Genomic DNA, 26,308 nt, shown 5'->3' with positions numbered 1-26,308 from the left:
ACATTTTTTAATAATATATTTGTTTTTCATTTTTAAAATCAAGGTATCATATTTGCAACACTAGTTCTTTTATGTATTTGCTTTGAAAGACCCCAATCATAAGTAAATTGAAAAATGTGTTTACTTTTTCAACTTTTATCAAATATTAATTCCGGCCCGCCACTGCTTCAGAAAAAATCAGATCTGGCCCGCAGGGCCAAAAGGTTGGGCACCCCTGGTTTATTACATAAAACTATGGTTTAAAAAAATTATAAAAGCAAACCGCGCCCAAAAAGGCGGAACTTCGTTTGTAATGCGTTTCCGCCTTTTTGGGCGCGGTTTGCCTTATGAGATTCGGCCTTTTGAGCATTCGGCCTTTTGGGATTCGGCCTTATGAGAATTCTGCCTTTCGAGTAATTTGGCCTTTTGAATTTCGGCCTTGCGGGGTTCGGCCTTTTGAGATTCTGCCTTTCGTAGGAGACCCGAAAAATGTTTATTGTGTTGTGTTGGCTGGTAGTTTGATACGGATTTTGCTCTAAAGCCACCACAAGTCCTCATCCATTGAATAAGGGAAGGGTCAACGGAGTGGGTGTAATTTGTTGAGAAGGGGGTTTATACAAAAAAGAAGGGATTTGATTCGGTTTATATTTAACATAATTTACGATGTGAAGGTCAAATGTTACCTTTGACTAAATTTGTGATTTTTTAACATTGTATTTGAATTTTGTGAGAATTTTTTTCGAAAAATCGGATCAAGAAAAAAAAGTCTTGTCTTATTTTCATTTGTTGAGCTTAAGGGGTTACATACATGTAAAATATCACAAAAATTCATAATTCCGATTATGCATTAAATACTTTCAAAACATTATTTCCAATCACTCCTGAAAGTTTCTTAAGGGGAGTTTCTAGAAAATCACAAAATTTCATATTACAGAAAATTAATTGAATCCACTAAAAAGATGATTTTCAATCACTTCTGAAAGTTTCATGAAGATATTACATGATTAAAATGGAGTTAGAGACGATTTTAAGCTCAATATTTTGCCGTGCGCAAAGCGGACTGTCAAACTTTCTGAGCGTTTATCTCGAAACACCGAGTTGATTTACGGGTGCCACGATATCTCGAGATGGGATGGACGAGATTGGCTGAAATTTGAGGTGAAGACTCTCAAGACATATCCCGTGTGCATGACAAATCCCGATTTTTAAATTTTGCTTTTTTTAAAAAATACAAAAATCAAATACTGACGTTTTTTTATATGAAAAACATAAAAGTATTTTTATCTTTTTTAAAATAAACTTTTTGAAAATCGGCCTTCGTCATGCACACGGGAATTATTTGACGAGTCTACACCAAAATTTCGAGCCGATTTGGTCAAGGCAGTGTTGAGATATCGTGGCACCCGTTTTTTTTAAACTGCTAACTTAAAATAGCATTATCTCGGCAATGGTACATCCAAATGTCATGTCCAAATGACTTTTGGTCATAGATGAAAATGTATATTTTAATGCTCTGAAAACAAATTTTTAAAAAATATTTAGTGTGTGGTCATACCAACCCTTGACATTTTTGCCAATTTACATGTATGTAACCCCTAAATCTAAGGCGGCCAGAATGGCGGTGATTAAATATTGAAAAAAAAATGCAATTTGTGTTGCAGAATTCGAATTAACTTCGGACAATCGAGTCTGGAATGTATTGGCAAATTTATCTGTTTTGGGAGAAAAAAAATTAAAACATCGGAAAAATTCACAAAACTGTAATTTTGACAAAATCAGTGATAGTGAAGCAAAATTTTGATTTGGAAGTCGGCAATTGTTGATGTTTCACTTTTTTAAGGGGATAGGGGAAACTCTCTTTACGTTATCCCCAAGTAAGTTACGGTTGGTCCTTAGCCAGCTGAACCTCGTGGTTTATTTCGGCAATTGGTCCCAGTACCGAGGGCGGCATGTGAAAATAAATGTTCTGCATTCCATGTTAAACCTTTACAATTTTACCACTTTTCTGGTATAATATCAATTTTTTAGCCTAAATTAAGGTAAAATTACTTCAAACAAGAGGTAACCTTTAACCTTCCAAATTTACAAAAAATTTTACTGTGCTCCTTATCAGTACAAAACCGAGATTTTTTAAGTTGCGTTGTTACTAGAAACTGCTCTGAATTGACCAAATCGAATGCAATTTTAATGGTTGACAGACAACATTCTACATAAAGGTTAGGGCAGCGAATGACCAAGATGGTTAAAGCCGCCAAAAAACAATGAGTTAACAACAACAACATAAAGGGATCATCCATAAACCACGTGGACACTTTTTTGAGAACCCGGCAATATATACACTGCCGCTCTAATCTAGTCCGTCCCATATGTATTTTTGTCAAAATTGAGATAAACTTGACAAAAGTTTTAATTTTACATGTACATTAAGCCTATTTAATAAAAAAGTAGTGTTTGTTGGTGTCTTGCGAACCTTCGAGGTGAACGGACACTAGAGCTGCGGTATTTTTTACTACCTAAGCTCAGAGTTATTTCAAACAAAATTCACAGTCTTTTTAAAGACTACCTGAGTTACTTTCCAAAATTCTAAACAGTCTTTTCAAGACTAACCCCACCTGACATTTTGTTGTATTTTACAAACGAAGCCATCTTTTTAAGAGAACTTTGCTTGCAAAATGCGTCAAAACAAAGGTAAACGCAAATCTTCTGAAGATTTGATCGTTACGTCGGTGAAGCGTTTGAACGCTAAACCGGCTAACGGAAACAGAAAAAGAAAACAGCCTCTTCTGAGGTCGGATTCTGATTCTGAAAGTGAGGTCAATCCTCCAATTCCATTGACAAACAGTTTCGGTGTTTTATCCGAAACTGTTGACAAGGATCCTTCTCCTCGTACTGAGCCTTCTGCCGTCGAGAAACGAGTAAAGGCTCCGCCAATTGTAGTGACTTCCGTCTCCGATTTGGCCAGCTTTCGAACGCAACTGAAGAATTGCAAGGATACTTGCAATTTGAAGGTTTCGTTCCAGCTTGGTCGAAGAGGAGAATGTCGCTTGTTGACGGAATCTTTACAAGATCACCAAATTTTTGTTGGTTATTTGAAAAACCACAAACACAATTTCTACACGTATGAGACCAAGAATGCTCGTCCATTCAAGGCGGTCCTGAAAGGTCTCTCCAACGACTTGTCGGTGGATGAGATCAAAAACGAACTTAAGGTGTTGCTTGGCTTTGTCCCATCCCAAGTAATACCAATGAAGAAAAAATCAAACGGGAATATTTCTCGCTTTGGTTTGACTTCACAATTTTATCTGATTCATTTCAACAGAAATGAAATCAACAATTTGAAACTTTTGGACAAAGTACAGTTTTTGTTCCATGTACGGGTAAAGTGGGAGCATTTTAAGAAACATGGCGGTAATGGCCAGAATCTGACCCAGTGCCGGCGTTGCCAGGCATTCGGGCACGGTACTGATCATTGCGCCATGGTTCCAAAATGCATGGTTTGCGGGGATTCTTCTCACGACAAGGACAATTGTCCCGTGAAAGAAGTCACCCAATTTAAATGTGCAAATTGTGGTGGAAATCACAAATCAAATTTCTGGGATTGCCCCATCAGAAAAAAGGTTTTGGATTCTCGTGCTAAGCATCAGCCGAAATCCAAACCGAAATTTTCTCAAAGTCAGGTTGTACCTGCATCTTTAAATCAAACGTTCGTGCTGTCTCACTCGAACAATGCTAGAAATACCCCTACCGTGGAAAAGTTAGGTAACAGCAATGGCATTTCATATGCCAACGTCGTTTCGGGTTCGGGTTCATCCACGAATTTTAAATCCTCTACCAATCTTCCTGAAATTGGGCAGGTACCTCAAATTTCATTTGAAAATTTTTCTTCTGGCAACGCTTTGGGATCTTCTGATCTCGGCGATGTTACGTTTGAAAAAATGACTTTTTTGCAAAACTCACTGTTTGGTTTGATTCAAACAATGAGTAATGCTACATCCATGATGGAAGCAATCCAGATTGGATTAAAATTTGCGAATGATGTTGTTCTTACCCTGAAGTTTAATCATGGATCTAAGTAATTCCATCAATATTATGAATTTTAATGCTCGCTCTTTAAAAGCGAAAGAAAATGAATTTTTCAACTTTTTACGAGTTCATAACGTGCATGTTGCTGTTATAACCGAAACATTTTTAAAAACTGGCACTTATTTGAAAAGTGATCCAGATTATAAAGTTATAACCAATAACAGAATGAATCGAAATGGCGGTGGAGTTGCAATAGTTATCCACCGTAGTATGACTTATAGCACGTTACGTGACTTTAAGTTAAAAGTTATTGAAAGTTTGGGTATTGAACTTGAAACTTCTTTTGGGAAAATTATGATTGCAGCTGCATATTTGCCTTTCCAATGTACTGGGGAAAATAAAAATTATTTCAAAGGGGATTTGAATAAACTTACTCGGCATAGATCTCGATTTTTGATCATCGGTGATTTTAATGCCAAACACCAATCTTGGAATAATTCAAAAGTAAATTCCAATGGTAAAATTCTATTCAGAGATTGCACTTCTGGTCTTTATTCGGTTTTATATCCGAATGGGCCAACTTGCTTTTCTTCTGTTAGAAATCCATCAACAATTGATTTGGTTTTGACAAATCAAAGTCAGTATTGTGGTCCTTTAGTGACTCATGCTGATTTTGATTCTGATCATCTTCCAGTAACTTTTTCACTTTCTCATGAAGCAGTTACCAGACCCAATAGTTCTGTGTTTAATTACCACAAAGCTAATTGGGACAGGTATCAGCATCATATTGAGAACAATTTAAATCATGATTTTGTTTTAGAAACCAAAGCTGATATTGATTCAGCCTTGGAATCTTTAACTAATGCAATTTTGGATGCTAGGAATATTGCTATTCCTAAAGTCCAAGTCAAATTTGATTCTCCCATTATTGATGACGATCTTCAGCTTCTGATTCGTCTGAAAAATGTTCGTCGAAGACAGTATCAACGTTCTCGTGATCCTGCACTGAAGCGAATTCAAAAAGATTTGCAAAAGGTTATTGACCACAGATTCACTCTCCTGCGAAATGAAAAGTTCGCAAGAGATGTCGAACAAATTAAACCTTATTCCAAACCTTTTTGGAAACTTTCAAAGGTTCTTAAGAAACCCCAAAAACCAATCCCTTCTTTAAAAGATGGTGATAATATTCTATTAACTAATGGGGAAAAAGCTCAAAAACTTGCTCAGCAGTTTGAGAGTGCTCATAATTTCAACTTAAATGTTTTGAGTCCTATTGAAGATCAAATTTCAATAGAGAGTCAGATTTGCGATTCCTTTCCGTAGGGTCGTAGAATTTTCGCGTCCGCCGTCGGTGTGTTTTTCGTTTTTTTGGCGTGCGTGTGTGCGTGTGAAGGTGCGGCTGGCTTTGGCTGTCTCGATGACAGTTGAGCCAGTCAGATTTGCGATTCCTTTCCGTAGGGTCGTAAGATTTTTCGCGTCCGCCGTCGGTGTGTTTTTTCGTTTTTTTTTTTTTTTTTTTCGTTTTTCTCGCGTGCGTGTGAAGGTGCGGCTGGCTTTGGCTGTCCCGATGACAGCTAGCCAGTTTGATTTGACCCTATCAACACCCTATCATACCATTTCAGCTCGATACACATCGAAACTCGTCGTTCGCACCGTTAATCAGTACCTCACTAAACATCAATCATTTAAAACTCGTAAAATCATCTCAAGTTAAAAGTTACATTGTTTAATCCTTCATTCTTTAATTACAAATGATTTTTGTTCTATCTTTCCACAGCCGGCTGTCTAAGACTAGACCATTTCATTTAAAATTTAACAACCGATAAACGGGAAATGTCTCATCCGCAGCATCCGATTGTTTGCCTTGAGAATAATATATAACATCTTTTAACAAACGCTATGATTTTGGGTCGCATCATCATCTTCTATGATGAATCCTGACCAAACACCCTATCCTACTAACAAGTTTTCAGGTTCCTGGCGCTCGTGGGGTGTAAGCACAGAGTAAATCAGCTGCCCTAGTAGCAACCTGCGCTAACTAACATTCCCGTCCCTTAAAATCGAGGTCTACAAACTGACATGGCGGGCGCCGTTGGTGGCCAATGACTGTTACCTATTCGCAACTGATCTAGCTTTAGCAATCATGGTGTTTTATCTTTTCAGCGCATTCATACATGCTGTTGATAAGGGAAACACCACTAGATCGTCGAAGCCTATAATCAGTAGTGCTGAAAGGATATTACGGTTCTGTTCAGCAACGGAGGGGCAACCATGGGTGATCTCTCATGCTCATGCTCATGCTCATGCTCATGCTCATTGAAGATCAAATTTCAATAGAATTTCAGAATATTGTTGAACAAGAATTTTCATCAGATGAAGTTTTTAATACGGATCTGAATGAAATAAAATCTATTATCAAAAAAATTAAAAATATGAAAGCCCCTGGTGAGGATGGCATTTTTTACATTTTAATTAAAAAATTACCTGAAGCAACTTTAAGTAGCTTGGTCAAAATTTGCAACAAATGTTTTGATTTGGCATATTTTCCCAGTAGTTGGAAAAATGCCAAAGTAGTTCCGATTTTGAAACCGGATAAAAATCCTGCTGAAGCCTCAAGCTATCGGCCCATTAGTTTGCTTTCATCTATTAGTAAATTATTCGAAAGAATAATTCTTAATAGAATGATGACGCACATTAATGAAAATTCAATTTTCGCTGATGAGCAGTTTGGATTTCGCCTTGGGCATTCAACTACCCATCAGTTGTTGAGAGTTTCAAATTTAATTCGAAGCAACAAATCTGAGGGCTATTCTACTGGCGCTGCTCTTCTAGACATAGAAAAAGCATTTGACAGTGTTTGGCATAAAGGTTTGATTGCGAAATTGAAAAGGTTTAATTTTCCGATTTATATCGTGAAAATTATCCAAAATTATTTGACGGATCGTACTCTGCAGGTATGTTATCAGAATAGCAAATCTGATCAACTACCTGTACGTGCCGGCGTCCCTCAAGGAAGCATTTTGGGTCCAATTTTATACAATATTTTTACTTCTGACTTGCCTGATTTGCCCCCAGGATGTCAGAAATCACTTTTTGCTGATGATACAAGCATCTCCGCCAAAGGTAGAAGCCTTCGTGTCATCACAAGAAGATTACAAAAAAGCTTGGATATTTTCAATTCTTATTTGAAAGAATGGAAAATTACTCCAAATGCTGCAAAAACTCAACTTATTATTTTCCCTCACAAACCAAGGGCTGATTTTCTTAAACCAAAAAGTCATCACATTATAAAGATGAATGAGGTAAATTTAAAGTGGGAGGATCAAGTGAAATATCTTGGACTTGCTTTTGACAAAAACCTTACTTACAAGGATCACATTGAAAGTATCCAGGTTAAATGTAACAAATATATTAAATGTTTGTATCCACTTATAAACAGGAATTCTAGACTTTGTCTCAAGAATAAACTGTTAATTTATAAACAAATTTTCAGACCTGCCATGCTTTATGCTGTGCCGATCTGGACAAGCTGTTGCTTAACCAGGAAGAAAAAACTTCAGAGGATTCAGAACAAAATTCTGAAAATGATTCTGAAACTTCCTCCCTGGTTCAGCACCAGTGAACTTCATCAATTAGCCGAAGTTGACACTTTGGATGTTATGTCCAATAAGATAATTGATGCATTTCGACAAAAATCATTGCAGTCTTCAGCTGCATTGATCCGCTCTTTATATAGTTTATAAGTTAGTTTTAAGTCATCCCTTTTCCCTTTTGTACATGTAGGACCTCCTACATTTGAAATCACTGAATAGCGAAAGCTACAATATTTCATGAATAAATGAAAGTTGCTAGTATTTAAAATTGAGGTGAAAAGTCATCGATTGTGATTGGACACTCAATAATATTTTAACTGAATGAATGTACATGGAAGAAAAAATCAAAATAAATATAAATTAAAAAAAAAAAAAAAAAAAAAAAAAAAGTAGTGTTTGTTATAAAAAATCCAAAATAAATATGACTTTCGTGCTGTCCCATATGCAAAATAAAGGCAAGTCAGTCCCTCATATCGAAATGTCTCGCAAATCGTTTAAATGGCTGCGAAATCATTTGAAATCTACAGAGTATATTTTTAAGAGTACGTATAACTTGAAAATATCATTAATTGTTCATTTCTGAAGAAATATTTGAAGATTTAAAAACAAGATACTCCAAACCTTTAGTGACTTTTTTCTTTTGAAATGTACAACCACGGAAAGAAAATATAAAATACATACCGTTATGGCTAATATCTAAACCATAAAATTAGTTATATTTTTTCTTGAATGAATAAGGTTGATCCTGGTTCTGAAAGAGACTCCACCAACGATAAGCGTAGTTTTTTTTTTAATATTTTCAGGGTCTTAGCAGTTGAGAATTTGCCTCTGTTATATATTTCCAATTTCCTGGTGTCGTTGCAGATCACATTTTCATATCCAGGAACTTAATTAAATACATTATTTAAAGCAAATAAATCTGAAATAAACATTTTTTTATAATTATTTACTTAGAAAACTACCAAAACAAACCTGGAAATGACAGTTGAACCAGGTTGAAACTGTGTTGTAAATGTTCAAGCCTACCTTGATATCATAACTGACTTGCCTTTATTTATGGACAAATAAAGTCAAGTTGGTCTCTTGCTGTCAATTTCTCAAATTTACCTCCAAATTGTTAATTTTTTTAATCAAATTTATGGTACTTGCGTCTTAAGACTGATATTGAAATAACTGTATAAATAATTATATAGAAATATTTAGTTTAGAACGGGAAAAATGGTGAAACTTTTTTTGGGTTTCTCACAGCGTTATCTCAGCACTCACTTTTTACATATGGGACGGACCAGATTAGAGCGGCAGTACAGTAATGCTTTAAAGTAATTCTGATTTAAAAAAAAAGCAAAATATTAATAAATTTATGAAAATACTTTTTTTTACAAGCGTTTGAAATTTGCAAATAGAGCCCAATTTGATTTAAAAATACAAGAACAAACGTTATACAATGTTTTTTAAATAGTATACAATCAACTGTAAAAGTGTTTTTTAATGATAATTTAAATTTTCAGGCAAAATTATATTTTAGTTTCCTGATTTTTTGGAAAAAAATGAAGGGGTGCATTTAAACAGTTTTTGAAAAGCGTTTTCGCTTCGCTTGGAGACGGTGATTTTAGCGGATTGCATACTGGATATTGCTATGTTTATGCGAAAAAATAGTTATATAAGTTACCAAGTTACCTAAGAATTCATAATTGGAATTAGAAAAGAGAGACACGAAAAATTGAAAATTTTGGAAAATCTCAGAGTCTCGGCCCGAAACTTCAAACACGAACTAAAGCAGCGAACCGAAGATAGGCAATGACGTTTTGGAATTTTGACAGTCTAGAACGCATGAATTAGCCCATTATTGGTTTCCCACACGTGAAGTGGAAATTGTTGCACATGGCTGAAGTTGGAAATTTTGCAACTTATTGTAATATATGTGCTGTCTTGTGACAATAACCATTTAGTACGATTTGAGAAAATCGATTTTTTAAGTTTGGTAATAAATATTTTCAAAACTATGAATGATAGAGCCAAACTTGGTGAAGCAATCGGTTCGTATACTATCACTTAACAAACGCTCCAAGTTTCAACTAATTTGGTTACACCAGTTAAAAGATACAGTAAATTATGTAAACAAAAATCTGAAAAGCACGTGTCACAAGTGTGCTTCGAAAGTAAAATTGTACTACGTGTCACAAGTGTGCACAGAATTCCCATACAAACTAAAATAAGCTCAAATCAATGGTTTAACCGACTTAATCAGTATATTTTCAAAAACAAAAGATTGCATTGCCTTCAGAAAATGTGTATCAACATAAATTTGAGAAAAACAAGAAATTTTTTTCACATTTTCCAACAACATGTATGACGTGTCACAAGTGTGCACGATCATTTTGATGATAAATTGGTCTATGTCACAAGTGTGTATTGCGATATCCGGGAAACGGAAGCGAGTTTCTAAAATCGGGTTAAAGCATCTTGTAGTGTTTGTTAAGTATAGCAAAACGTCATCATTAACTCATTTTCGACCAAAATGGTCTATGTCACAAGATAGCACACAGCTGACGATATGCTGAATTTTAAAATTTGAACACGAATCCACAGCAAACCGATTTGAAAACTAAAGGAGCACTAAAGGCACGATGATTTGATGTGTAATATTGATCAGAACTGCGATAAAAATGAAAAAAAAAACCTCTTCTAGAAGAGCAACTCTCTACGAAATCGATCTTTTTTATTAATTTTAATTTTTGTACCTTTTAATCCGGCTGAAACTTTTTCGGTGCTTTCGGTAATGCCCAAAAAAGCCATTTTGCATCGTTAGTTTGTCCATTTAATTTTCCATACAAATTTGGCAACTTGAACTACAGTGAAAATAAAATGATTCACGATAAAAAAGTTGGTGATTTTTAATTTCACTTTTTGTCACTAAAACTTGATTTGTAAAAAAAACACATTTTAGGGTTGATGTCCCCTGCCAACTTTTCAAAAATTTCCAGAACAGGCAAAAAATCTTTGGCCGAGTTATGATTTCTTAAATCAATATTGATTTAAAAAAAAATATCGAAATATTAGTCGAAAAAAAATTCAACTTCATTTTTAGATGTAAAATCGAATTTGCAATCAAAAAGAACTTTAGTGAAATTTTCATAAAGTGCACCGTTTTCATGTTTAGGTAATTTTATTCAAAATAGTCGCAGTTAATCATTTTTTTTAAATTAGTGCCTTAGTAGCTGAGATATGGCCATGCAAAGATTTAAAAACAGGAAAATTGATGTTTTCTAAGTCTCAGCCAAACAACCCTCCATTTTCTAATGTCGATATCTCAGCAGCTAATGGTCCGATTTTCAAGGTTAAAATATGAAACATTCGTGAAATTGTCCGATCTTTCCGAAAACAACATTTTCATTTTTTTTTTTAATCAAGACTAACATTTCAAAAAGGACAAACATTCAATATTTCCTGTGATGGATAATAGCCATGATCTTGATCAATATTTTGATTGGTTACATTTAGAGCGCATTCCAAGCAGCAAAAAATGTTTTTAATTCTCAGTTTGTTGCTGATCAAATATTTTTTATTACCCTATCAATTTTTTTTAATATTGATTTTTTCAGCATCGATTCGAGTGCTGAGTTTAATTTTTCATTTGATTAGAAGAAATTTATAAAAAAGTTGCCTAAAAACAGGTGGGACAACTTTGTTTATATGGGCAGTAAATGAGTGAAAAGGAATCTTGTAATAATTTCAGAAACTTTCGAGTATGTCAAGATAAAAACACTCACCTCAATATCATCCTCGTCGGACGACTCGAAATCGCTGTCCACCTCGACGCGCTCCTTTACACCGGAATCACTTTCCGCATCCGACACATCATCCTCGTCCATCTCCTCATCCGAACCATCCTCATCGTCATCATCATCATCATCATCCGAATCTCCCTCCACAAACTCCTCCCCGTCGTCCGCGTCCAACTCGCGCTGCACCTCGTCATCGATTTCCATCTCTTTCTCCAGCTCCTGCTCCGTCTCGCTTTCCGCCTCGTCCTCTTCATCTTCAATTTCTTCCGCCTCCAGCGCCTTGTTGAACACCGTCTGGGGGAAGTTGTAAATGTCCTCGTACGTGCCCTTCTTCAACCGCTCCATCAGTTCCTTCTCGATCGCGTTATCGATCTTGGCCGCCACCAGCGCTTTCTCCTCACGGCGTCGTTCCCGCCGCTCAATCTTCGTGGCCAACGGAACCAGCATCTTCTGTCGTCGGAGCTTCAACTTTCGCATCCGGATCAGATACTGGGTAATCTTTGTGAACCGCTGCTTGCACTTGAGCCGCACGAACCGGTCCCAGTACAGCAGATTCTCGTTGATTTGATAAATCGCCTTCTCAAAGTTCCTCGACAGTTTCACCTTTTCCCAGTGCTTGGACGGGAAGGCGTTCCGCTCGGCCGTCTTCATGTACAGGTACGCGATTCCGTTCTCCTCCCGGATCGTGGCATACTTGCTGTTGGCAATCGGGCAGGCCTTCCGGGAGCACAAACCCGTCAAGCTGTACTCGTTGCGGCAAAAGTTTTGCGTTTGCGTTTTCACCTGGTACGAGCAAAACTGCCGGCTGATGATGCTCCAGACAATCTGCAAGACGGACCCGGATTCCGGGTCAACGGAAAAGAATAAGGTTAAGGTGGGTGGAAAACCCAAAACAAAGCCGAATCTTACCTCGTCCTGTTGCATTTTGAACGGATTTTAAACGAAACTTGACACAATTCACACTTTACTATCAACTTGAACCACTTTCAAGATTTTATTGCAGGATATTTATTCGAAAACGTGCCGGAATGAACGGAAAATCAGCGACTTGATTTTGAAAACCGGGCCATGGACAGCATGCACGCGAGAAACCAAAACACGCGCTGTTTGACGTTTCGTTGGATTGACGTTTCGCGTTTCGCAGATTATGCTGTCAGTTTGGTCGAGGGGAGCCTCGATGGTGATGCGAGTTTGGATTTGTTTTGTAATTGGGTCCTAAAATGAAGCTTAGATTGCTGATATTGTTGTTTACAGCGATAAAGCTTATTTTTCTGAGTACAATGAACCTTTGTACGACCACAAAGAGTTTAAAATGGATTTTTAAATCAATTTTGAAAAATTAACCTCGCGGTCCTTCTTGACAGAAAAGTTCCTACTTGACAGCTCGTTCCAAGGGGACCATAGTTGATCCATCGAAAAAATGTTGTCTAGTCAAAAAAAAATTTTGCATTAAAATGAAAAAAAGTGATCAGAAATTGTTTTTAATCGTGTTATTTACCGTTGTACATAAAAATTGACATAGGGCTTTAGTACCCAATTTCGGTGGGTGGCACGCAGAGAAAACAGTTTGTAGCAATTGGGTACTAAAGCCCTATGTCAATTTTTATGTAAAACGGTAAAAAACACGATTAAAAACCATTTCTGAACACTTTTTTTCATTTTAACGCAACAAATTTTTTTTGACAAGACAACATTTTTTCGATGGATCAACTATGGTCCCCTTGGAACGAGCTGTCAAGTAGGAGCTTTTCTGTCAAGAAGGACCGCGAGGTTAATTTTTCAAAATTGATTTAAAAATCCATTTTAAACTCTTTGTGGTTGAACAAAGGGTCATTGTACTCAGAAAAATAAGCTTTATCGCTGTAAACAATAATATCAGCAATCTAAGCTTCATTTTAGGACCCAATTGCCCAGTCACGAAATATTCTAGCAGAGCTGATTCTGCCAGAATCCTGCTAGAACGGTAGAACATTTCTGCCAGAATTCTGTAAGAATATCCAGCTCTGTAAGGACTCTGATAGAATCCTGCTAGAATGTCCTTACTGGGTGCTTGTTCATAAATGATCAAAAGTCGAGGCAGAATGAATTGGGTTCTAAAATGAAGCTTCAATTGCTGATATTAGAAGAAAGAATTTAAAATTGATTTTAAAATCAATTAAAAAAAACTAACTCCACGGCCCTTCTTGACAGAAAAGTTCCTACTTGACAGCTTGTTTGGACCAAAATGATCCATAAAAAAACGCAACAAAAATAAAATGACAAGACAACTTTTTTTTGCGTTAAAATGAAAAAAGAAGTGATCAGAAATGGTTTTCAACTTGGGTGCTGCACTTTGACGTACTAAAAGGCTTTCTTGTCAGAAATTTACCAACACATTCAAAGTGTGTTTACATGGCAGCTGCCCAGTCACGGCGTTCTAGCAGGATTCTAGCAGAGTTCTAACAGAGCTGGATATTCTTACAGAATTCTAGCAGAAATGTTCCACCGTTCTAGCAGGATTCTGATAGAACCAGCTCTGCTAGAATATTTCGTGACTGGGTGGGCGTTTTTTGCAAAAGATTTCCTATCTTTTTCTAGCAAAAGTTTTTTGTCAGGTGATTTCAAGCTGGATGTTTTGACTGATTGTAAAATTTGCACCATAACAGTATTTTTTGTTATTTGGAGGTTAAGAATACAGCTGAATAGTATCAGGATCACCAGAAATGATAATTAGGTTCTAAAATGAAGCTTAGATTCCTGATATTATTATTTACAGCGATAAAGCTTTTTTTTCTGAGTACAATGACCCTTTGTACGACTACAAAGAGTTTAAAATGGATTTTTAAATCTATTTTGAAAAATTAACCTCGCGGTCCTTCTTGACAGAAAAGCCCCTACTTGACAGCTCGTTCCAAGGGGACCCTACAGGGACCATAAGGCTTTCTAGTCAGAAATTTACCAACACATTCAAAGTATGTTTACATGACAGCTGGACGTTTGTTTGCATCAGGTTTCCTATCTCTTTCTAGCAAAAAAAATTTGTCAGGCGACTTCTAGCTGGTTTTTTTGACTGACTGCCCGATATGTCAGCCAACATACTTCGCAGGGCTGTGACAGCTACAGCTCGATGATTGTTTGCATCAGGACACTGTGACGAGGAGTTCGTCATTTTTGAGTTAAATTATATTTTTTTCACTGGGCCTAGAAAGCCTTATAGTTGATCCATCGAAAAAATGTTGTCTAGGTAAAAAAAAATGTTTGCATTAAAATGAAAAAAAAGTGATCAGAAATGGTTTTTAATCGTGTTTTTACCGTTGTACATAAAAATTGACATAGGGCTTTAGTACCTAATTGGGTCCTAAAATGAAGCTTAGATTAAATTAAATTTTCAAAAGGCCCTATCTGCATAGGAAACCCATGAGGGATAGGTTGTTTTTAAAATTTAATCTAGATATTATTGTTTCCAGCGATAAAGCTTATTTTTCTGCGTACAATGACCCTTTGTACGACCACAAAGAAATTAAAATGGAAATACCGAGTTGCCAAACATGACCAAAAACTGCTCGACGGCAAGGTTGCAAGATAGATTTCCCTGGCTCAAAAGTCGAGCAGACGCTGATCGCTTTAACTCGCTTTAACGCGCGTTAACTTGCGATAACTTGCTTTAGATTTATTTTAATTTTAGAAATGTCTTGTATGGCTTCGAATCTGACATGATACATATAAAATACAGATTTATTTTCAGGAAAATACAGATCTCCCATACAATAATCTGGCATCGTTGGCTTTGGGGAAAATCCGGAAAATCGTTGGTTCTGAAAGCCGAGATGTATTGCCGTTGAACCCGAACGAATCGACCTGGTTTCTCCGGGAAAGTTGTTCTCCGGAAGTTTCCGCTCATTTTTGGCTATCCTAAAAGTACCCACCCAAAAAAAAAAAAAACTCAGAAAGGTTCAATTCATGCGTTTTAGACTGTCAAAATTCCAAAACGTCACTGCTAATCTTCGGTTTGCAGCTTTTGATCGTGGTTGGAAATCGCGACTCTTGTGCGACGGTGTTATCAAAACTGACAGCATTTTGTTTTTGTTGATCTTTTTTCTGCAACAACGCTGACAGGGTTGACAGACGATGCAGAATGCAGTTAAATTCAAGTTGTGCAGCTCATTATTTTGCAAATAAATATTGAACAATTGTGTTATCACTTCGTAATGCAGTAAATCATGTTCAGCCTTTAATTACACCGATAATCAATAACTTTTACAGATTGTTACTCATTCAGAGAGAATTTGTTTAAGGAATTTGTCTACCCAACTCAAAGACTGCTATTTTCCGTAGAACAAGTCAGGATAGTCGACTTTCTTATCTTCAGTCAGCTTATCAACTCTACAAACAATTCAGTATTCAACGAATCGCTTCGAAGTGATTTTTAAGCCAGTTATCTCAGTCGAAGACAACCCCCTGAGCTGGTAAGTTAATTGTGTGTTACGAATCATTTAATGATAATTTATTTACTAAGTACACCCAACAGCCGTTATTCGGCTACATCGAAGATCAGTAGCTTCGGTCTACGACTACCTTTGAGTTGATGGTCTCAGCCCTGAAAAACGAACGAGCTAACCCTCCTTGATAACTGAGAAAGTCTGTCCCTGTGAGAATTGTGAGATCCGATCAGTCCTTTCTTGGGGCTAAGAACCGAGGCAGTCAGACAAATGGGGTGAATCAAGACTGCTTGTTAGATCTTGTATTTCTTCAATTCTTTAATTTTTTTTAATGATGCGAGTTGGATTAGATTCTGTGCAACATTTTACAAATTTGATTCGTTTCTGTTTTCTAGAAACTAATGTCCCTATCATACAAATCTGACGCCGGTACTTTAAGTTAATGGTCCTACTACCTCCGCGTAGGTACTCAACTACAAGTTCAAGTTCAACCGCCCAGATCATTCCATTCCGCGAACGTTTTGTATTCCAATTAGTACGAATTTCGCACCAATTGAATGATCCCATCCGCAGCTTCCAGTTCCATTCAGTCTTCCTCGCGAGAATCACGCCTTCTGCGAAATGTCCTCTAAAACGTTCCCATTCCTAATCGTGTCGCTTCTTCTCATAACCACAGCTCACTCCGACCCCCGGCACCGCTCTATGAACGCACTCCTCAGGATGGGCAAGCGACAGATCTTTCTGATGTCCTCGTCGGCCGTGCACGGGTACGAGTATCTGCAGCACGCCGAGTCCGACCTGCGGGCGTATTTTGGCAAGTAAGTATTACACGGTGAAGAGTTTTTAACCTGGAGTTTGAGTTTGAGCTGCTTTTGCTGCATGGGTTCGACAACAATCGTGATTTTTATATTCCAGGAACAACGTCAAGAAGGTGCTCTTCATTCCGTACGCCCTGTCGAACCACGACGCGTACACCGAAAAGGTCGGAACCGTCCTGAAGCGGTGGGGCTTCGACTGCGAGGGCATCCACCGTCAGTCGGACCCGGTCCAGGCCGTGAACGAGGCCCAAGCGATCTACATCGGCGGCGGCAACACCTTCCTCCTGCTCAAGTCCCTGTACGACAACGCACTGGTGGAACCGATCCGGGACCGTGTCCTGAACGGGTCCGTCCCATACGTGGGCAGTTCGGCCGGAACGAACGTCGCGACGCGCTCGATCCAGACGACCAACGACATGCCGATCATCTTCCCGCCGACCTTTGACGCGCTCGCGCTGGTGCCGTTCAACATCAACCCGCACTATCTGGACCCGGAGGTGGGCGGAACGCACAAGGGAGAAACGCGCGAGGAACGGATCGTGCAGTTTCACGAGTTGAACGAAGCGCCGGTGTTGGGGCTGCGCGAGGGATCGACCCTGCTGGTGGACGGCGATCGGGCGACGCTCATTGGTGTTAATAAGGCGCGCCTGTTTCGACGCGGCCAGGAACCGCAGGAGTTTGAGAGTGGATCCGATTTTAGCTTTTTGATGAAGTAGGAAAGAGGTCTTTTCCTGGTTATGAAATTATGTGGCTTTTGGATGAATTAATTGCGATATAATTGTAATATTAAAGAAATATATTGAAAAGTTTAAAAGAAGCGTCTTAAATTTTATTGATGGGAAATACCATTTATTTAATTGACGACACTTTAGAGTGTAACACAACAATAATCCCTGCGTATTACCTAAATGTCAATGGACCTTGATTATAGAGCTTTATGACGTTTCGCGTACACACACTAGCGCACCATTTGATTTTGCTGGGCGGACAAAATTTAACCTCAATCTTTTTCGTGTACGTACACGCAATACATGCGCACGTAGATAACTCTATTGTGTTTGACAGTTGACTCGCCAGGTAAACAAAGGCAAAGTACATGCAGAACGGGACAGAAGAAAAGCAGAAATGGGCCTATGGTCAACAGGCGGGTTGGAGGATTTGTTCCGGAAGCAACGGAGTATAATTTACGAACGACTGCATCTCTACAAATACAGTCGACTCTCTGGTCGCCGATCTTCTAGATCTCTATATTGATCCATCTACCGATAAATGCTTCAATCCCTTCAAACCGCATACTTCGATTCTTTTCATTCCTCGATATTGTCTCTTACTTGAAGGATCTCTTCCTCGACGGTCTCTTGTATTCTATTTGCTTACGAATCTCTTCCGGTTGCCAATAATTTCACGTTCCCATGGCTTTCATAGACATTTTTCTAATTTTCTTTGCGAAACGAATCTCCACACAGATGTTTGACATTTCTTTGTTTTTTGTTTGCTCAGCGTTACCAAATATTCAATCGAGTCGATCTGTGATTCTCTTCTTCGATGGTCCCATCAATATTGACAACCGGAGAGTCGACTTTTTCGATTGACAATTATGAGTTTGAACCTACAGATTGTCAAGGGAGACAGAGTGGTCGATGCAAAATAAATTGGCACTGGCAACGTATGTTTTGCGCTTGCAACACTGCCAGTTTTGCTGGGCGTAAAGGGCGGTTGGTGTCCAGCGCGTTTGGATCTGTCAAACATTGGACAATCTGTTAGCCTTTTGAAAAGGACCAATAAACTATTGTCTTTCATATGTTTATAGGACCTAATCAAAAAAAACTCTAGATTTGAACCCCGTACGACAAAGTCAAACTACACGCACGTTCAAATTCACTCAGTTTTCGTCAAACCCGAACCTACTCAGAAATGAGTAATTGGGCAACTGTCAGATTTGAGTGAATTTCTCTCAGAACTCAACGAAAACTGATTGAAATCTGACAAATGCCCCATTTTCTCATTTCTGAGTAGGTTCTGTTTTGAAACTGAGTGATTTTGAAAGTGCGTGTAGAACATGAAGAACTGTCACTTTACACACGGCATTCACACAAACGTTCGGTAATGTGTAAAAAAGATGTCAAACAAAAATTGGACCCCGATGGTTAGACAATTAGGTTTTACAGCGTGACGTCATGAGCGCACACGCACACACATTTTTACTGAGACACACGTGCAAAAATGTAAACAGTGCAGCCAAGCTGTCAAATTTCTAACCTAAAAACCGAGTCGGCGTAAAACCTAATAGTCGTAGTTTGCATTTGCACAAAGATGAAACTGTTTTTGAATACGGATATTTTCGGACACGTTTCAGCATCTAAAAAAAATCATCGCACAACTATTTTTTCATGAATTTTTACCATTTATTCAACTCATTTTTATCGATCGAGCCCCAAACAGAGGGCGCACAAATTATGACTTTAGGTTTCTTTTTTTTCACTTTACATACGGGTTTGTTTTTGTTTTTGTTGTTTGCCTGTGTCATAACTCAATTTCTGTTTGTTTTTAATAATCGTGTGGCTGGTTCCTCATCAATTTTCTTACTTACTTAGCTAGATTTTTTTTATTCTGTATTTTTCTGGTTTTTACTTGTTTCCTTTCATAATTTATGGGTTTGCTTGTGTTTTGTGTGTGTACTTTTTATAATCATAATTTGATTCTGTTTATTTTTAATTGATATTTGCTCTGATTAGGATTTTTTTAATGTGTGATTTCGTGTGTTCTGGTGTAAATGTGTTTGCTTCAACATAAGTGTGTGAAAGTTTTGCTTCTGCTGCTGTTTGATATCTGTTACTGAAGGACTCATCAGCTTATTTCCGCGTCTGCTTTCTGTTTCTTACTTAAACTGAACATGATTTAATGTCTATTGCTGCACGTACTTGTAGTATTAATATATTGTAATTGTTTACTTGATTTTTTATTAGTGTGAAACAGGCATTACAGAATATTCACAGTAATGTTTTACTTCTGTGTTTACCTCTCCGCCGCTCAAAAAACCATTGATGAGAAACAAATTTTACATAGCTCAAAAACAAACAAAATGAAAGATTTTTTGTATGTTTTTATTTTACTGTTTAAGCTTAAACATTAGCTAAAAAGTTTCTTTTTCGTCTTACTTAAATGAACAGTTTTTCCTTTTTTTATATTTTCTGTTTTTATTCCACAATTTTTTCAACTATTTACACTGATTTCCAACTTTCACTTAAGATTTCTTTTTTTGCTTTAAATTTAGGTATTCTTCTGTGTTTCTTAATTTTGTTAGTCATTCCGTCCTCTCTTGCCTGTATTGCTTTGCGCTCTCAATTTCAACTGTTTTTTTCTCTTCTCTTTTGGACCTCATTCTTCACAGAAGATGAAGCTCTTTCGGTTGCGTTTTGTTTACTTGTTTGTGTGTTATGTTTTTTTTTCTTTCTTGGGTTTATGAGTGTATGAGTGCATTTGTTTTTCTCTCTCGTCATGATTTCAAACACTCGCGTTCTGCGTGGTTTCATAAACGTTTCGATTGTAATTATTTGTCTCGATTACTTTGCATTTTGTTTCAATAGTTCCGCTTTCTCTTCTTCTGCTGATTGTTTGCTTGTTTTTTTTTTTAAATAGTACGAACAAAAGAAGCACGAGCGCGTCGTTTGCCACTCTTCCGGTTATAATAATGCATTTGACTATCTAGGAGATCAAAATGAATTATCATTTAAAGATATTTTCAATATATAAAAAAAACTTTACCTCTGAATTCTACTACCTCGAAATATAAGAAAATAAAAGTTCCCTCTCTCTTTCTCTAAGTGTGTGTGTTTTCTGTGTGTGTATATCAATTATAATATCTCGGATTTGCAGCTGCTTTCAACCTTCAAATTAGACGTTTAAAGAAAAGGGGGGCAAAACAACAAAAAAATCTCTCTCTTTTTACAAGCTACTGATTACGATTTAAAATAAATAAACTGAATAAAAATAAAGAAATCAATTTGCTTCCTCTCCGCGTCTGGCGCCATTTTCTAGTTGTCTGTCAGTGTGAGAGTGTGCTGTCTCTTTCACGCACGCACGCGCCTCGCACAATGATCTCTCTCGCTCTGTTTGAGTTTTCTCTTAATTCTGTGTTTTTTTCTTTACTCGCTAAGTATTGGCATTTTTCTTATCTTTTACTTTTAAATCGCATACCGTGTTTATGTTTTTTTCATTTTGCGCTGCACTTTCAATTGATTTAAAAATAAACTCTTTTTTCCCTTTGTCTAGTTACAGTTTTCTTCTTTAAGATTTAGTTTGTTTTGTACAGGTTAAATTTCCATTGTTTCGCTCTTCTTTATAGTTTCTTTTCTTCTTTTTTTAACTTCAGCTGAGACTCGTTTAATTTTCACAATTTGATTTCGCAATAAATTACAACTAAAAAGCATGTTTCATAAACAAAAAAATGGCGCTCGATTACTTGTGTTTCGTTTCGTGCATTTTTATTTTAAAGTACGTGTTTGTTTGGAGGGGAATCGTTGGGTTAAATTGGGATTTGAAGAAAGAAATAAAATTTACGCGCTTCTTCGGGCACGCTTAAGCAAAATAACTCAGTTTGAGGTTAAATAATATCTTCGATTGAGTTAAATTCAGTCAAAATCAAACCTAAGCCGGAATTTAAATTTTGAAAATACTAAATTTTGGTAGAGTTTCCCTGGGAGTTGAACTTAAATAATGTTTGAAATTATTCTTTCAAAAAAATAATCACTAATATGTTTACTTCATTTTAAGTTGATGCTGCTGTCAGATTTTTACACACTCATCCAATATTAGACAAATCTACTCAGAAAAAGGTCATGGGTTTTTAATTTCATTTTTGGATGAAATTTGCTCAAAGCATGTGATTTTGGGTGAAAATAAACACAAATTTAAGTGGAAATAAATATTTCAAATATCACAGTTTTGAAAAAATCGGTGAAACATTACCCGCAAATTTGTTATTCTCAATGAGCGTGTTCAATCGCTCCCACTCCGGTCAAGCTGGATCTACTCAGAAATGTGTGTCTTACGAAATTAAACATTCGCTTGAATTCACGCAAAATTCGGGTTGAAATCAAATTCACCTTAAATGTCACATAAGCCTTCTGACTCAATTCTGAGTAGATTTGTTTTGATAAACAGAGCAACATTAATAATGATTAAATTTTGGATTGATCGTCAACCTCAACAACCTCAAAAAGCATTTACACTCTCAATTAAAGCTAGTGCGATTAGCTTAGCAATTTAGATTGTTCGACCAAAATGTTGAAAAAAATAGGAAGCAGAATAACGTTTAGGATATTCTTGAAATACGTCCAAAATAATGCGATAAGAAAACATTGGTTAAGCTTCGAAAAAAGGCCTTTAATATTAAATTTTAAACGGATTGGAATATTTGCAAAAATGGACAAAATATTGTTTTATTGCTGAAACAAATATTCGAAACTAGGTAAAAATTGCACAAATAAAAATGTTTGAAGTTATTTTGATTTTCAAATTTCATTTTAAGACAAAGCAGGGCGTCCTTGCCTACTGAGATCATTGCTGATTGTAGTGTTTACATTTTTTTTAAGTGAGTCCCTGTTTGCGAGCGCAGGGAGAAAGTAATCAAAAACAGACTGAAATCCACACTCTCCGAAGCTGTCAAAAGTTCGCAAAGTTTGAGTGCTTTTTTAAAAGATGCTTTTTACACAGTTTACTTCATTTCTCGACTTGTTTTCACTTTTTTTTCTCGTAATATAGGCACTGTTTTTTTTATTTCTTAAAATTTAGTTTCACGATTTTTCTCTGTTTTTGTTTTAGTTTTTTGCTCTAAACTATAAAATTAAAAAGAGATAACCTCGAAAGGAAAACGGAAAACGAAGTTTTGTTTAAAAACACTATTCAGAAATAGTTTATAGCTTACACACGATTAGAGACGTTTAGAAATGTGTGTGTGTTTGTGTTTTCTGTGTACAAATCCCACCTAGCTTTCAATTCCCAGCGCCAGATGGCGCGGCGTCGTTCGGTCGATCGCCGCCGCCACCGCCAACGGCGAGAAACTCCTGCTTTACCGACTTGCGCACGGCTGCAGCGGCAGCGACGGCGGCCGCCGCCATCAAGCTGTTGTACGAGTCGACGGGCGAGGTGGCGTCCGCGACCGCGGCCACAATTTGCGACAGCTGGTGCTGCTGCTCCAGCCCGAGCGCCGTCGTATCCTCGGTTGATAAAGCAGCTGCACTGCCCTCGACGGCGCCCACCGCCGCAGCCGAAACTGCGCTACCGACTATTGCTCCTCGATTATCGTTAAGATTACTGCTAGCGTTATTGTTATTGTTACTATCGTTACCGTTATTGTAGCTATGATTACTTAACATTAGACTGCTACCGCTGCTGTCAACTGCTGCTGCCTGTTGATGGTGAAGCTGGTGCTGATGGGCGGCGGCGACTGCGGTGGCGGTGCTGGTGGTCGTGGTCGCATGGCTAGCGCCGCTATTGATCTCATGCTATTCCTTCACCAGGCGGTAGATGTGGTGCTGGGCGCCGTGCTCCGACGTCGACACCTCGAACACGAACGCCACGCACAGCAACGTTTCGTCCGTTTCCTTGTTGGAGATGACCTGCGGAAAAGAGTTGAGAGGATTAGGTGGTGCGGTAGGAAATGGGCAACATTTGCTGTGATCAAGAATTTTTTCACTAAATTTTGCGTAAATTTCGATCATGTTTGGGTAAATTTAAGCAAAAATCAACCAGACTCGTTTAAATTCAACCTACACACAATGTCATCACCCTTTAAAAGGGTATCAAAAATGTACTGATTTTGACATCCCTTTTGAAAAGGGTGAACTTGAAAGAAGGATAGAAAGTTTTTTTTTTTAGAAAGTATCCGAAAGTATCGAAAAACGGCTTTAGGATCTTTTGAAAAACAGCCCGAGACATCTAAAAAACTTAAAAAATGGCACATTTTATTAAAATTCTAAGTACACTCAAACCCCGATGGTTTGACACCAACTGTTGTCAAACGAACGGGGTTACTTTTTAGTTTGACACCCCTTTTACACGGAGTTCACACACACTTTCAAACGTTTGTTTTGATCGTGTGCGTGAGCGCCGTGTAAAAAGTGACAGTTCGTCACTTTTTAGTTTGACTTTGACCAACCAACGGGGTACAAACTAAAAAAGTGTCAAACGAAAAAGTGACCAACCACCGGGGGTTGAGTGTAATAAATTTTTCAATGATTTGACGCCGTTGTTAACATTTTGAGTCTTAGCTGAACTTATAATGACTCATATATTTCACAAACATTATAAAAAATATCGAAAAGCTTTCAACATTTTATGTGTTTGCTTAAAATGAAAATTGTGGCGTTTTTCCAAAGCGTAGAAATAAAACTTTTTTGTAGTTAGAAGTAGAATACCTTTTTACTCAATTTTGAACAATAAGTAATTCTGTTCAAAACCGACCCTACTCAAAAATGAGTAAAAGGAGCATCTGTCACATTTAGATAAATAAGGCTTTCTAGACACAAATTTACCAACACATTCAAAGTATGTTTACATGACAGCTGGACGTTTGTTTGCATCAGCTTTCCTATCTCTTTCTAGCAAAAGTTTTTTGTCAGGCGACTTCTAGCTGGTTTTTTTGACTGGCTGCCCGATATGTCAGCCAACATACTTCGCAGGGCTGTGACAGCTACAGCTCGATCATAGTTTGCATCAGGACACTGTGACGAGGAGTTCGTCATTTTTTAATTAAATTATATTTTTTTTCACTGGGCCTAGAAAGCCTTATTTCACTTGGAAATCGATGAAAATTGAGTGAAATTCAACCAGATCTAGATGAAATTCTCTTAAATCCGACAGATGCTCCATTTACTCATTTTTGGTTGGGATCGGTTTTAACGAAACCGGAGTGATTAGAAATTAGGGTTGTTTTTGCTTGTTCTAAATCAATCCGTTTTCGTCAACACCGAACCCTACTCAGAATTATGTTAATAAGGCTTCTGTCCAAATTGGGTGAATTTCACTCTGAGTGATTTTCATTCAATTTTCGTTGAGTTTTGAGAGAAATTCACTCAAGTCTGACAGAAGCCTTATTTATTTACAGTCGACTCTCTGGCTGTCGATCTTCTCGATATCAATATTGCTCCATCTATCGATGAATTCTTCAGTCCCTTCAAATTGCATACTTCGATTGGCTTTATTCCTCGATATTTTTTCTTGCTTGAAGGATCTCTTCCTCGACGGTCCCTTGGATTCTGTTTGCTTTAAAAATCTCTTCCGGTTGTCAATATTGTCACTATCTCATGGCTTGCATAGACATTTTTCTTTGCGAAACGAAGCTTTGAAGGATGTTTGACATTAGTTTGTTTTTGTTTGCTGGACGTTGCCATGATTCTCTCCCATAGCTGGGTACAGGGGATGCGAAGAAACCACCATCTTGGAAGTTCAGATAACAAACACTAAGAATCAGTATTATACATATTACTTTGGTAATACGAAGTGTATTTTCCTGGTTAAACTCAAAAGTACCATGCAAATGTGTAAAACCAAACTGAAAAATGTGTAATGCCGTTTCTTAGTGTACGGGTGCGCTGTTTGATCGACCCAAAGAGAAAAAGCAAAAAACAAAAACCCAAAGAGAAAAAGCAAAAAAAAAGGTAAACAGAAAAATCACTTTTTTCGATATAAATTTGCAGCCAATATTGGGATGGAATCTCCAAGGATATGATAGAATTTACCATCAGCAACACAATTCACGTGTTTTTTCAGATATTTATCGTTTGAATTGCGGGAAATTTTAAAATCAAAAACCCAAACAATGATTTGTTATGGGCTACCATTTGATAGTTAGTGCTTTTGTTGTGGGCTCTCATTTGATAACCGTGCTAATGTCGACTGTTGTCAGTTTGCTTAGGTCGGAATATGGTTGCCATCCCCCCGGCTGGGTACCAAGAAAAACACATTTTCAATCGAGTCTTCATTTTGCATCGTTCTGTAAACCGATGATTCTCTTCCTCGGCGGTCCCTTGGATATTGACAACCAGAGAGTCGACTGTATTACTGAGTAGGTTCGGTTTTAACGAAAACTGAGTGAGTTTACACCTGCGTGTAGAGTTAGATGGATGACAGTAGAGAACATGGAGTTAAACTGAAATCCCGATGGTTTAACACCAATTGTTGTCAAACTAACGGGGTCACTTTTTAATTTGACACCCTCTTTACACGGAGGTTTGATAAGTGTGTGTCCCATGTCAAAACTGACAATTCGTAACTTTTTAGTTTGACTTTATCCAACTAACGGGGTACAAACTAAAAAGTGTCAGACGAGAAAGTGACCAACCACCGGGGGTTGAGTGTATAGCGGTATACGCACTTCGGAAGGAACCGGTCAAGAAAAAAATCAAATGGGTAGTAGCGGCAGCGCAAGCAAGTCAGAGAGGGTGAAGAAAAGCCTCAAGAAATCGCTCCCTCTCCTTTGTTCTGCTGTTCGTAAAGCTGTTTCTTGACCCCTTTCCTTCCGATCTGCATACTAGCCTTATAAGATAACAGCCATCTCAAATCAAAAGTACCAACCGAAGCACGAAAACTGTCAAACTTGGACTTTAAACTTCAATCTCCGTTTTACCCCATATTTGGCATGAGTTCATCTCATGTATAGACAAACAAACGCCGAAAGTTTCACCTAAATT

At 37.5% G+C, this 26,308-nt stretch overlaps 3 protein-coding genes across 8 annotated transcripts in view; 1 reads left to right on the top strand and 2 right to left on the bottom strand.

Annotated features, from left to right (window-relative positions):
* LOC120432170 (protein MAK16 homolog) overlaps positions 1 to 12,481 on the bottom strand; it is a 37,497-nt gene extending 25,016 nt beyond the window's left edge. Inside the window, exons 1-2 of the mRNA XM_039597310.2 lie at positions 12,290 to 12,481; positions 11,366 to 12,205 (exon numbers count right to left, since the gene is read on the bottom strand). Coding sequence (XP_039453244.1) covers positions 11,366 to 12,205; positions 12,290 to 12,304 — 855 coding nt within the window. The 5' untranslated portion in view covers positions 12,305 to 12,481. The remainder of the gene's footprint in view (positions 1 to 11,365; positions 12,206 to 12,289) is intronic.
* A 3,048-nt stretch (positions 12,482 to 15,529) lies between these two features.
* LOC120412926 (probable alpha-aspartyl dipeptidase) lies at positions 15,530 to 17,433 on the top strand. 2 transcript variants are annotated; one of them, XM_039573569.2, is made up of 3 exons: positions 15,530 to 15,825; positions 16,475 to 16,616; positions 16,714 to 17,433. In XM_039573569.2, exons 2-3 carry the CDS (start codon positions 16,501 to 16,503, stop codon positions 17,330 to 17,332), a joined length of 735 nt encoding a protein of 244 aa, XP_039429503.1. In that variant the 5' UTR covers positions 15,530 to 15,825; positions 16,475 to 16,500; the 3' UTR covers positions 17,333 to 17,433. The 2 variants fall into 2 exon arrangements, with proteins under 2 accessions (XP_039429503.1, XP_039429495.1); XM_039573561.2 differs by lacking the exon at positions 15,530 to 15,825 and having other exon boundaries at positions 16,252 to 16,616.
* A 5,665-nt stretch (positions 17,434 to 23,098) lies between these two features.
* LOC120412427 (protein scalloped) overlaps positions 23,099 to 26,308 on the bottom strand; it is a 284,128-nt gene continuing 280,918 nt past the window's right edge. For all 5 annotated transcript variants that reach the window (XM_039572897.2, XM_052706834.1, XM_039572918.2 and 2 more), the window contains one exon: positions 23,099 to 23,236. In XM_039572897.2, coding sequence (XP_039428831.1) covers positions 23,123 to 23,236 — 114 coding nt within the window. In that variant the 3' untranslated portion in view covers positions 23,099 to 23,122. The remainder of the gene's footprint in view (positions 23,237 to 26,308) is intronic.

The sequence above is a fragment of the Culex pipiens genome, chromosome 1, assembly GCF_016801865.2.
Source record: "Culex pipiens pallens isolate TS chromosome 1, TS_CPP_V2, whole genome shotgun sequence".
NCBI classification, from domain to species: domain Eukaryota; kingdom Metazoa; phylum Arthropoda; class Insecta; order Diptera; family Culicidae; genus Culex; species Culex pipiens.
Note: the sequence above shows the minus strand (reverse complement) of the source record. Positions and strands in the feature narration are given on the sequence as shown.

What these genes read in the sequence shown, in the direction of transcription:
- LOC120412926 (XM_039573561.2), top strand. Translation starts at nt 16,420, where the DNA reads ATGTCCTCTAAAACGTTCCCATTCCTAATCGTGTCGCTTCTTCTCATA. An exon ending in CTGCGGGCGTATTTTGGCAA is followed by an intron (nt 16,617 to 16,713) that starts GTAAGTATTACA and finishes TTTATATTCCAG; the next exon opens with GAACAACGTCAAGAAGGTGC.